Source organism: Atractosteus spatula, chromosome 3, assembly GCF_055471065.1.
Source record: "Atractosteus spatula isolate fAtrSpa1 chromosome 3, fAtrSpa1.hap1, whole genome shotgun sequence".
Taxonomy (NCBI): domain Eukaryota; kingdom Metazoa; phylum Chordata; class Actinopteri; order Semionotiformes; family Lepisosteidae; genus Atractosteus; species Atractosteus spatula.
In genome coordinates, this window is record NC_142708.1 from 67,985,291 (window position 1) to 67,997,754 (window position 12,464).

Here is a 12,464-nt window from a genome sequence, read left to right on the forward strand (position 1 = left end):
GGTAACACCCCTGCTCTTTTCAAGAAATGCCCTGAGATTTCTAATGACCATGCAAAGTGAGGACCTCGGTTTTACGTCTCATCCGAAGGACGGATCCTTTGTTACAGTATAGTATCCCTGTCACTATACTGTGGCATTAGGACCCACACAGACCGCAGGGTGAGCGCCCCCTGCTGGTCCCACTAACACCTCTTCCAGCAGCAGCCTTAGCTTTCCCAGGAGGTCTCCCATCCAGGTACTGACCAGGCTCACACCTGCTGAGCTTCAGCAATCTGCCAGCTGAGTTGCAGGGTGATATAGCTGCTAAAAAAGAAGAGACGCACCATGGAACCATTTTTACTTTATTAATAATAATAAAATAACTATTATAATGTAAATTTTAACTATTGATTTTTAGCATCATCATTATAATTAGCCGTTTAACAGACCACGACAGCGGACTTTATGCCACCTGTAAGGCCCGAATTGTTGTGGCGCGGCACCGCGTCTGGTGACACCGGCCGAGACGATGCTAATACACTGCTGTGTGGGGATCGGCCCGTTAGGCTGAGACGCAGAAACTTCCAGAGTTTTCTCCACGTTTGGGAGGAAGAGGGGTAGGCGGCGATTTCCTCGGCTGGACTCGGGAGAACTTTTTTTTTTTTCTTCGGGTGCCGGATATTTAAAGAAATTAGCAGAAATACTTCCTGCGCCACGTCAGAAGGCTCGAGCAGCCCCGAGGCGGACCGGTGTCCCAGACCGTCGAGAGAAATCCGATTATTCCGGGTAAAACTCTTGAAAGTTTCCGTGCTTTCTGTTGTCGTTTACAGTTTTTCGGGTGGGGGGGAGATCTGTGGCCAGCTTTTAATTCCTCTGTGAAGCCGGAAAACTAATTGTTATTTCGTACGTCGATTGCGGCGCCGAGATTTTAAAAGGGGAAAAAAGTTGATCGCTTCTATTCCCTCTGAATTGCGCTTTCATAAATTAAATCTGGAAAACTGTTGCTCGAGGAGTACGCCTGTGAAGGTACGGAGTTCAGAAGATTGTGGTGATTTTATTAAAACTCCCGTCAACGAACAGCACAGCGCGTACCGTTAGTTCAGTGGGTTTCCATCGAGTCTCTTACAATTCAATTTTTCGACGCCAACATTTTTCATGCGGGTAAAGAAGTCTTTTTTAACAGCCATTGCTACTAATGATAATACTTTCATGAGCGACTTAAACAGTAGGAGCCCCCGAGGAAGAGTGTGAGAGACCACAGTGAGGAAGTAACACCCTGGACTTTCATCTTCTTACTTCTGCAGCCTCTCCTGCGGACCTCGCCTGAGCCGAGCTCCTGAGCCATGCTGCTGCTTCCCGCCACCATCCTGTGGGGGGTGCTGCTGAGCGCCCACTGCAAGCCCCCCGGCGACCACGCGGCCACGCTGGCGGAGGGCAGCTGGGCCCTGGGGCTGCGCCTGTACCGCGCTCTGCGGAACGGCACGCATCCGCCCGAGAACCCGCTGGTCTCCCCACTGCTGCTGGCCGCCTCCCTGGGGGCGCTGTCCCAGGGGGCCGGGGGGGCCACGGCGCAGCAGATCCGCGGCCTTCTCGGCGCGGGCGCGATGACCCCCGACGCCCTGGCGGGGGCGCTGGCGGGGCTCCTGGACAAACTGCACGTCCGGCACAACGCCAGCTACGCCCTGCACACCGCCGGCGCCCTCTTCACCGCCAAGGGCCAGAGCCCGCGCCAGGCGTTCTTGAAGGAAGCGGAGACGCGCCTCCGCCTGCAGCACGCCACGCTGAGCCCCGGCGACAAACAGGGCAGCCTGCGGGCCCTCAACGCCTGGGCGGAGAGGGCCACACAGGGGGCAGTGCTGGAGGTCGCCACGGAGATGCCCGCGTCACCAGGGGCCCTGCTTGTGAATGCCCTGCACTTCAAAGGTATGCTAATTACCCAACAGGCACAGTACAGCGCCGGGCTATGTGTGTGCAAATTCCCCCACATGCACAGTACAGTGTTGGATTGCGTGTGCAAATTCCCCCACATGCACAGTACAGTGTTGGATTGCGTGTGCAAACTGCCCGACATACACAGTATAGCATAGGATTGCGTATGTGCAAATTACCTGATGTAAACAGTACAGCATCAGACTCGGATTGCGTGTGCGGAAATTAGCTCACATGCACAGAACAGTGTCAGATTACGTGTGCGCAAAGTACCGGACGTACACAGTACAGCATCGGATTACGTGTGTGCAAATTACCTGATATACACAGTACTGTGTTGGATTACGTGTGTACAAAGTACCCGATATACACAGTACAGTGTCGGATTGTGTGCGTGCAAATTAGCCCATGTACGCAGTACAGTGTCGGATTGTGTGTGAGCTGGCATTTCCCACTTGTATTGGTAGAAAGTGTTGACTAACTTGCAAAGGCATGCACACTAAGTCATCTGTCTGAATTCCAGTCCTGCATGCTGGAATTCCTATGTGGCGTGTTGCTGAGACTTGCTGTTGGGAGTGTGTTTTGTTGCCTTTGATCTGTTTGTATTTCCTGTTTGTTGGTTTCCTCTTGTTGATTATGGAAACTGAAATGTGAAACCTGGATTTCTCTGCCTCCCAGCACTGCTCCTTAAAAAGACAACCGATATAACAGGGAAGGAATAGGTGTAGGCAAGCAATACCCGGATATCCTAAAACCAAGGGAAGTGCATTTACAACTGAGAGCAGGAAGCATGTCTTTACACTAAGGGTGGTGGGTGTGTGGAGCAACAAACTGCTCAGCAGTGCTGTTAAAGCCAGTTCCCTGCTTTAATAGTTGCCTCCAGAAAGTAAAAGTTCACTTAGCCGTCCACATGAGCGTGGTGGACTCGGCGAAGAGCAGGTCGTTTGTGACCTTTTCTGTGAAGCCTTCATCATGTTCGCTGCTCTTCCTGCTGCAGGGCTGTGGGACAGGGAGTTTGACGTGGAGGGGATAGACTTCAGGCGCTTCCTGGGCAGCAAGTACACCAAAGTGGCCATGATGCACAGAGCAGGTAGGTGGAGCGCTTTTAAGCACGGTTCTGTTACTGGTACAGCAGAGCATGGTGAGGTGTGGTGGTGTGAGCAGCACACACATGGAGAGAGGAGAGAGAGGTAAGGAGAGACAAGGTAAAGTAGAATACAAACTGGGGGAACGCTAAAACTGGGGGGGGGGTGTGGCCCTGATGTGGGCTGGGTGTGTGTGTGTGTCTGGCCCTGATGCTGGCTGGGTTGTAGTGTGTGTGTATGGCCCTGATGTGGTCTCTTGGTGTGTGGGTGTGTGTCTGGCCCTGATGTGGTCTCTAGGTGTGTGTGTGTGTGGGTGTGTGTCTGGCGCCGATGTGCTCTCTGGGTGGATGTGTGTGTGTGTCTGGCGCCGATGTGCTCTCTGGGTGTGTGTGTGTGTGTGTGTGTGTGTGTGTGTCTGGCGCCGATGTGCTCTCTGGGTGTGTGTCAGACCTCTGCTCCATGCCCCTCAGGAATTTACCGGCACTATGAGGACCTGGAGAAGATGGTCCAGATTCTGGAGATGCCCCTGGCAGGCGGGTCGGCTAGCATGGTCCTGCTGCTCCCCCTGCATGTGGAGCCACTGAGCCGACTGGAGGGCCTGCTGACCCAGGAGCAGCTGACCGCCTGGCTCGGGCGCCTGGCCAACCGCAGCATCGGCATCTCCCTCCCCCGAGCCACGCTGCGGAGCTCCCTCGACCTGCAGGTACTGATGGGCTCCTGACCGGGCTGGTCCTAGAGACGCTGACGGGCTCCTGACTGGACCTAGAGCCACTAACAGGCTCCTGACCGGGCTGGTCCTAGAGTCACTGACGGGCTTCTGACCGGGCTGGACCTAGAGTCACTGACGGGCTCCTGACCGGGCTGGACCTAAAGCCACTGACGTGCTCCTGACCGGACTAGACCTAGAGTCACTGACGGGCTCCTGACCGGGTTGGTCCTAGAGTCACTGACGGGCTCCTGACCGGGCTGGTCCTAGAGTCACTGATGGGCTCCTGACCGGGTTGGTCCTAGAGTCACTGACGGGCTCCTGACCAGGCTGGACCTAAAGCCACTGATGTGCTCCTGACCGGACTAGACCTAGAGTCACTGACGGGCTCCTGACCGGGTTGGTCCTAGAGTCACTGATGGGCTCCTGACCGGGCTGGACCTACAGCCACTGGCAGATTCTCTGACTGGACTGGACTTAGCACCACTGACGGGCTCCTGACTGGACTGGACCTAGAGTAACTGACGGGCTCCTGACTGGACCTAGAGCCACTGGCAGATTCCCTGACTGGACTAGACCTAGCGCCACTGACGGGCTCCCAGACTGGACCTAGAGTCACTGGCAGATTCTCTGACAGGACTGACTCCACGCCCCCGCTGAGTGAGCCAGCTCCTCTACAGCAGCCCTGCTTCTGGACCGGGCTCTGCTGGTAACCCACAGTGACCGGGATTCCACCAGGCGAGGCGGAGGTGCAGGTGGTGGTCTGGAGCAGTGACACACCAGGGGGTACCATTGGCATGCATAGCAACAGCGCCGCCCTGGTGGCTGGCTGGGTGTCTCCCTCCTCTGCTGCCTGAGCGGTGCTGCCGGGGACGTGAACTTGCGAACGGCCCGGGCAGAGATGGAGCTGGAGGAGGGCCGGGGTCCCTGGCGCCCCGCTGGTGTGAGAAATGGGGCGATTTCCCTGGCTTCCTCAAGCCAGTGGAACAAAATCAAAGCCATGCCTCCGTTCGGCGTGTGACCCCCCTCCCCCTGCTTTTATTTCCTGCATCTTCAGAAAGCAGCCTGACAAGACTCCCTGCCAGACAGAAGCTGGGCTTTGTACAAAAAACACAGAGAGGGGTTTGGAGCGTTTTTCATTTTCCCGTTCACCTTTTTAATACGCCACTTTCTAACGAGGAGATGCACGCTGTGCCGGCTGACCTACATGAGAGTGACATTTAGCGCCGAGGGTACAGCGGTGCGCGTGTCGGGGAGCGGAGGAGAGGGGGGGGCGCTGTCTAAAAATAACTGAGACTTTGTAAAGGGCAGCTCCTCCAGATCTTCAAAATCCAGGAAAAATACAACTGAAAGGGAAAAGAATTTGCCGTGCAATCCCGGTCTACGCCAGTGGGGTTCCCAGCGCCCCGAGTCTGGGGCCGTTATGGGGTTCAAAAGCCAGCGCTCCGGGTCATCCAGGTCACCGAGAGGGTCTGCCCAGGGCAGAGACACGAGACATGCTGACCAGAGGGCACCCGAGGGAACGAGTGGATGCAAGCGGAGGGCCGTGTAACTCCGAGAACAGGAGGGATTTCTTTACACAAAGGGCGGTGGGGGTCTGGAACAGGTCACTCCAATCATGTTGTTGAAGACTCTGGCTTCTATCGAGAAATGGCTGGATGACATTCTCAGATTAATTAGCAACTAACTAACAAGCCCCCCCTCCCTCCTCCGCACACCTGAAGAGGCTCCATATTTAAAATGTTGTCTTTCTTCTTTTTACTTTCTAGTGTTAAATGTACTGTTCGTTAGCCCCACTCTAACCACTTTATAATTGAACCTAATTTAGCAGGCATTATTATCTAAATGTATTATAAAAGTCACAGGAATAGCTAAGATTTTTAAAACGCATCACATTTACTCTTCAGTAAGTCTCTCGCTGCCTTGCAGTCTCATCAGTTTTCAGCCCAGCTGTGGGCTCCTCTATGATTGATACTAATGAAGCCGTATGTTTAATATTGTTGTAGCTCCATGTCTGTCAAAAGTAGATAAGCTTGAGGGATCCAGCACCTGGAGTTTGTTCTGTGCCAGAGTCTCTCACAGCTGGTAAAACCTGGAGTGGATCGGACAGCAGTGCAGCAGACGCTGGGGTGACAACACTAAAACCTGGAGTGGATCAGACTGCAGTTTGTTGGGAATCAGACTGACAACGCAGTAAAATCTGGAGTGGATCAGACTGCGGTGTGTTGTGAATCAGACAGACAACACAGTAAAATCTGGAGTGGATCAGCCTGCAATGTGTTGTGAATCAGACTGACAATACCCAATCTGGAGCAGATTACACTGCAGTGCAGGGGGAGTCTAGTGGAGACTGACAACACTGTAAAACCCAGAGGTAAAAGCTGCTGCTCAATAGAAGTCTGCTCTGTTACCCCCCATAATTGACACCATCGACTGTTTTAGAGCTTAAGTGATTTTCAAGTGATTTTCAATGTGCATGGAAACATCTTGATGTCAAATCTGCTTCCTTCTTGAACCGGTGCTCAGGACAGCACACACCTGGCCTGGTTTTCTCTTCCTTCTGCAGCCCCTCGTGTGCCTGAAACTAGGCTGTTCACTCACTCGCCGAGGAAGCAAAGGGAGCTGTGAAGCCTGGTTCGTGTGCCCGGGTGTCTTGATTCCTTTGACTTGCGGTTCAACGGGGTCAGAGCTTGAAGCCTCTGGGGAGCGCGCAGAACGGTGTACTGCAAGTGTACTGTCTGGGCTCAGCCCGTGGGGGTTGAGACTGTGGACGCGCGTGGGACGGGACGCCCCGCAGGCTGTAGAGGCACGGGAGGCGTTGTGAAGAAAGGTTAACAGCGTCTGTTACACCGAATCCACTGGCGCACACCTACAGTGTGTTTCTTTTCTGACCCAGAGGAGGCCTGGAAACCACAGCTGTTTGTCCTGCTTCTTAGTCCCGTTAATATTTTACTGGGGCCTCCTGAAACTTTCATGGCCTCTAATCCCTGTGTTTTCTCCCTGTGTTTAAGCCTGTTTATGGAGAGTTGCAGGGAGACAGGCCCGATGAATTATGGATGGACCGCCGGAGATGTGTTTAGCTGGTATTTCTTCTGGGATCCATCACTGAAACTCAACAAAGCAAGCCCGATGGGTGGGATGGCTCTCCTGTTTTTATGTCCCTACTCCTTTCATCTTTCTTTTTCCAAACCACTCGTGAAATCACCCAAGCTTATAAGCCAGACCTTTTAAAAACTGCATCTAGCGCTTTGGCCTTGAGTTTGAGCAATTACGGACCTGGGGTGCTATCTGTGTGGAGTTTGCATGTTCTCCCCAGGTTTGTGTGGGTTTCTTCCCACAGTCCAAAGACATGCTGGTGGGTTAATTGGCTTCTGGGAAAATTGTCTCTACTGTAGGTGTACGTGTGTTTGCCCTGTGTGTATCCCGTCTTTCACCTTGCTTGCTAGGATGGGCTCTGGCTCCCCTGTGACCCTGAATTGGAAGAAGCAGTTAGAACATGGATTGATGGATGGATGGATCCCTGTCATCTTTTTTTAAAAAAGATTCCAAAGTTTGCCAAAGCCTTTGGTGTTTGGCCCAGAGATCCATGTCTCCCGGAATCCCTGGGCGTCATTCCTCTGCTTCCCTCAGTGCTGCTCCCACTGAGCCTGACCTGCCGAAACACCCCTGTCCCTGTGGTGTCCATTCCTGAGCGGGTGACCCAGTCCGAATGCTTCAGGAGAGCTGGTGGAACATTCGACTCCAGAGCTGTGTGGGGCTGCAGCTGGAGGAGCCAGATCTGAGGACGCAGGGGAAAGGGGGAGAGGGGAGGAAATAACACAGAGACGGGCAAAACCCGGAGAGTGGAAGACAGGAGAGAGGGAGTGAGAGAGAGGGTGAAGGAGAGGAGACAGAAAGGAGAGAGAGGAGACAGAGAGGAAGGAGAGAGGGTGAAGCAGAGGAGACAAACGAGAGAGGGCAAGAAAGAGGAGACAGAGAGGAAGGAAAGAGGGTGAGAGAGAGGAGACAGTGAGGAAGGAGAGAGGAGACAGAGAGGAAGGAAAGAGGGTGAAGGAGAGAGGGCAAGAAAGAGGAGACAGAGAGGAAGGAAAGAGAGAGGGTGGGACCCAGGAGAGAGAAAGAGGAGTAGCGTGAGAGAGAGAGAGAAAGAGACAAGGAGAGAATAATGGATGAGGACACTGGAAATCCATTAGCTGGGACGTGTGACAAAGGCCGAGCTGTCAGGTGGGCAGGCGGGCGAGCAGTTAATAACACGCCCTGGCGCGCAGCGGCTGCAGGGCACGATAAAGAGCTGTCAGGAGCCGCGGAGCTGGGCCGTGCCCGTCTGCCACGCTGGGCCTACTCTGGCACAGGAGCCACAGGGGCCCCTCTACTGCAGCTAGCTGGGGTCCTATGCACACTTACTGGCTGCACACCCCCTCTTCCAATCTTCCAACAGGCCTGAGGCTGTGCCTCGTCAGCACCCTGGCACAGGAGCGTGTGTGCTGAGCGCCTTGACCAACACTAAGGGCTGGGGTCAGGCCAGGTCCCTCCTGGGTGTCACTGCCCGTGAATCAGGACTCAGTTGGACAGCTGCGGGCTGATGGGGCTGGGGGGAGTTTTGTCTTGTTTTCTGTTTGGCTAATGGACGCTTGTTAAGACCGGCCTCTGTTGCCCGTATCCTAACCCGGCCCCACGCTGCTCTCTCTCCTGTAGAAGCAGCTGGCGGCGCTGGGCATGGCGGACGCCTGGGACGGAGCGCGGGCGGACTTCGCCGGGGTGACGGGCCAGAAGGGCCTGCGTCTGGCCGCGGTCCTGCACACCGCGGCGCTGGAGCTGGGGCCCGAGGGGGCGCCCGTGCAGCAGGAGGAGGAGCTGAAGAACACACGTCTCTTCTACGCCGACCATCCCTTCGTGCTGCTGGTGCGGGACAACCAGACGGGGGCGCTGCTGCTGATGGGCGCGCTGGACAACGCGCAGGGCTCGGCCCTGCATGACGAGCTGTAGAAGGGGGATGGGGGAGAGCAGCTCCTGGGTACCTGGGCTCTTGGGCTCTTGGGTCCCTGGGCTGCTAGCATCTGGGCTCCTGGGCTCTTGGGCTCTTGGGCCCCTGGGCTGCTAGCATCTGGGCCCCTGGGCCCCTGGGCCCCTGGGCCCCTGGGCTCCATGGCTCCATGGCTCCATGGCTCTTGGGCTCTTGAGCTCCTGGGCTCCTGGGCTCCTTGGCTCCTGGGGCAGGACAAGTATTTGACGCTGGCTTGGACTTCTTACAGAACAATGGCGCAGGAGAAAGTTATTGAAATGTTTGCTGCCACACTGCGGCTGGGTTTCACATCACATCTGAAGTGTGAAGGGAGTAAGGTAAAGGGATGTACAATAGGTAGAGGGGACAGGTACAACTTGACAGAATAATGAGGTAAAGGATATGGGGAAACGGGGTACACGGTATTGGGAGAAGGGGATTTAGGGGTACAGACTGGGGTTTAGGGTATGGGATTAATGAGGTATGGGATATCAGGGAAAATACTGTATGGGGTATATCATGTCACAAAACACTGGGGTTTAAGGCATCAGTGTACTGGGGTATATTGGGGAATAGGGTGTCAGAGTACTGGGGAGTAGGGTATCAGAGCACTGGGGTATACTGGGGTATACTGAGGTATACTGGGGTATAGGGTGTAGTTTTCAGAATAAGACACAGATACAGCTTTGTGTTCTGCGGGTTATTTGTACGTATTTTGGAAAATGAGCACAAGTCCTGGGAACATGGCAGGAACACAAAGAATTCCCTTTTTTCCCCTTCTGCCTTCTTGTTCAATTCTGCTGACATACAGCGAGTGACTGGGTGTTCCGGCTGTCGGATTTTGTGGATTTTTCTGGCAAGGTGTATCAAATTCCGTTGACGTCGCTCACTGCGGCGCTGAGGCCTGCGGTACAGAGCGAAGACCTTCCGCAGCCCAGCGATCACACACGAGAGGTGCCGGACAAGCCCCCCGGTGAGCAAAACTTCCCGGGATACGGACTCCCTTCCACAGCTGTGACCTCCGGCATGGTGAACCGGAGGACGGAGAGACCCAGCGAGCCCAGTGCCGGAGGAGCTCGTTTTTAATCTTCGGAAATAAATTATTGAGAAATAAAATGTGCATGTGGAAAAATAACAGAATTGCACTGTGCCATTAATCTTAAAAAAGAAGAAATGTCCTCTATTGACATGTTCCATTAAAAGCGTAGCTTTTTCATCTTTTTTCTTTTTAAGGAGAACATGCTTCATTGCTTGCAGAGTCACAGATGCACTTAAGACAAAAATATAGTTATTATTCTGTTTCTCGAGGCTATAAAAGCTTGTGTCTAGAAGCGATGCTCAGATTTTCTCAGATTTGTCTGTATGCTCTCTACACACACGTGCACTCACACACACAAATCCAGGATCCCAAATGTAAGCGCACAACTACATTCTGCTTGATTAGTGTACAAACTGTACTGGGGCCCTGAGTTCAGTTCCAGACCTGAGGTACTACCTGTGTGGAGTCTGTATGTTCTCTCTGTGATAACAATGGTTTCCCCTGGGTGCTTCGGTTTCCTTCCAGAGTCCAACAACATGCTGGCGGGTTAATTGGTTTCTGGGAAAACTGGCCCTGGTGTGACTGTGTGTGTGCGCCCTGCAATGGACTGGCGTCCCATCCAGGATGTATCCCGCCTTGTGCCCGTTGCTTGCTGGGATTGACTCCGGCTGCCCGCAGCCCTGAGCTGGAAGCAGCGGATGGAAAACGGATGGCAGGAAGCAAGCGCGGGGGGCTGAAATTCCCAGGCATTCCCTGCAACCACTCTACATGAGTCGAAGAGGAATACTCATCCCAGGGAATAATCTCCTCTGTTGTGAGATCTTGCCGGTTTGTTGGGGCTGATAAAAGCCAGTGTCGGTGACCACTGACAAGGCCTGAACACAGAGAGGGGGTGCCTGCCCACGCCAGTCCTTTATAAAAACTGGTTACAAACAAAAGAGCAGACCGACACTCTGACATCATTAAAACAAACAAAACAATGTTTCAGTTGTGGGGCCTCACCAGCGGTGAGGAATTGTCTAATTGACCCCAGGATCTCAGCCAGCTGTTTCATGAAAGTAGTCAGGGTCTCGGCTTCAACAACATGACTGGCTAGCTGGTTCCACGCTCCCACCACCCTCTGTGTAAAGAAGTGCCTCAGGAAAAGCCTGACAGAAAGACTGTATGTGCTGAAGGAGACTGACGGGCTTGAGTGTGGATCAGTGTGGTGTGTGCAGTCCTGCTCCTCCACCTGACAGATGACCATACTCCAACTGCATGGGCTGTCTTTAGCAGACTATCGCTCCTGACACCACTCCCACCCCTGTAGTTGACCTATGTGTCGCCCACATCAACAGATGGGCGACAGCGTTACTTGAACCTAATAGAGGAAAATGGGTGACAATTTCCTGCATGATGAGCAATGTGCTTTTCCATTTCTGTCCTCTTTACCCCTCTGCTCCTACTGTATTCAGTACCTCCATCTACTGTCTCCTCTCACTGTGTATTCTCACCCTGCTTATCTTGTGTATTTTTTATTGTTGTTGTCATTCTGTAAAGCACTTTGAGAAGCCACCTTTAAAGGCGCTATGTAAAATAAAGTTCATTATTATTATTATAGAGGTATTATTGTAATCGTTTTTTTCTAATAAAGATATCAGATGGGTTACCTTTTTTGCATTAATGATTCTTAAAGTGACACTTTTAAACAGTAAGTGCTGCTGCACGTCAAAGCAACGGTTAGTTGAAATAAAAATTTAAAATATAATAATGTGGACGCGCATGATGGCCGGAGCGCGCTTCAGTGCACGGGCACGGGGCACTTGGCGCTCGTCCTTGTACCCAAACCCCTCCCACTCGGTAGAGCTGGAGACCGAAACAGCACCACGCGCTGTGTTTCCAAGGAGACGCGTCCGCCGCGCGGGTAGAATAGCAACTGCCGGTAAAGTTAACTTTTGTTTTTATGTTCAAATACAGTTGATAAACTTTCTGAATTTAACCGCGTTTATATTTAATATGAACCGCCACGGGCAACAGATGAATGGACACTAGTCTCTTGCCGCTCTGAGCCTCGTCATTTTGTCCAGGTATGGTGCACAAGTGTTTTGTTGTCATTTTCATTTTGCCTGTATATAGTATGTATATAAATGTTTATCGTATATTGGCCTCCCCAACCCAGACTCTTTCGGGTTAATTCTGAAGTTTCTAACTTCGGTGATGTTTAATTGTTGTTGGTATTTTAGCTTACATTTGCCGGTGTGGGTAAAATTAAATGCGCTGGCCGTGTAGCTGTTGCGGAGGGTTTCGTTCACACGGAGCGTCGCCCCGGTTTTACAGAAAAAACGCTATTCGTGATGCCGAGCTTGTGCTCAGACCTTGGGCTCTGATGTTCTCTCGCCTGCTCCTGGTGAGTCGTTGTGTACTGGCTTGTAATTCACACGGACGTCCACTCTCTGCACTGCACTCCTACGCCAGCTAACGATGTGATTAATGAGACCTCTGTGTTGTTCGCTGCGGGTTCCTGCTTGATTTTGTAGGCAGGCCGGAACGAAACCGTTGGCACGGCGGTTCCTGAAGAGAGAACACAGCTCGGAGACTCGACCCGGTGAGTAAGTAACTCCGAACGTGTGCAGAGCAATGAAATTATCAGTCGGCCTCCTGGGAGAAAACCCAGCACACGCTGGAGAGTCTGGACTGGGAAGCCCTAATGGGCTCTGCAAACGAGGAGCTACATAAGAAAGGCGA

At 53.0% G+C, this 12,464-nt stretch overlaps 1 protein-coding gene across 1 annotated transcript; it reads left to right on the forward strand.

Annotated features, from left to right (window-relative positions):
* The first annotated feature begins 683 nt into the window (after positions 1-683).
* On the forward strand, positions 684-9,833 carry serpinh2 (serine (or cysteine) peptidase inhibitor, clade H, member 2). Its single transcript, XM_088910093.1, has 5 exons — positions 684-765; positions 1,284-1,902; positions 2,906-2,998; positions 3,464-3,696; positions 8,395-9,833. The coding sequence occupies exons 2-5, from the start codon at positions 1,323-1,325 to the stop codon at positions 8,683-8,685; spliced, it is 1,197 nt and encodes a 398-aa protein (XP_088766219.1). The 5' UTR covers positions 684-765; positions 1,284-1,322; the 3' UTR covers positions 8,686-9,833.
* Positions 9,834-12,464: the final 2,631 nt, after the last annotated feature.

Excerpts from the sequence above, each read along its gene's own strand:
- serpinh2 (XM_088910093.1), top strand. The coding sequence starts at position 1,323 with ATGCTGCTGCTTCCCGCCACCATCCTGTGGGGGGTGCTGCTGAGCGCC. Across the intron at positions 2,999-3,463 it reads GGCCATGATGCACAGAGCAG|GAATTTACCGGCACTATGAG; the intron begins GTAGGTGGAGCG and ends CATGCCCCTCAG. Across the intron at positions 3,697-8,394 it reads GGAGCTCCCTCGACCTGCAG|AAGCAGCTGGCGGCGCTGGG; the intron begins GTACTGATGGGC and ends TCTCTCCTGTAG.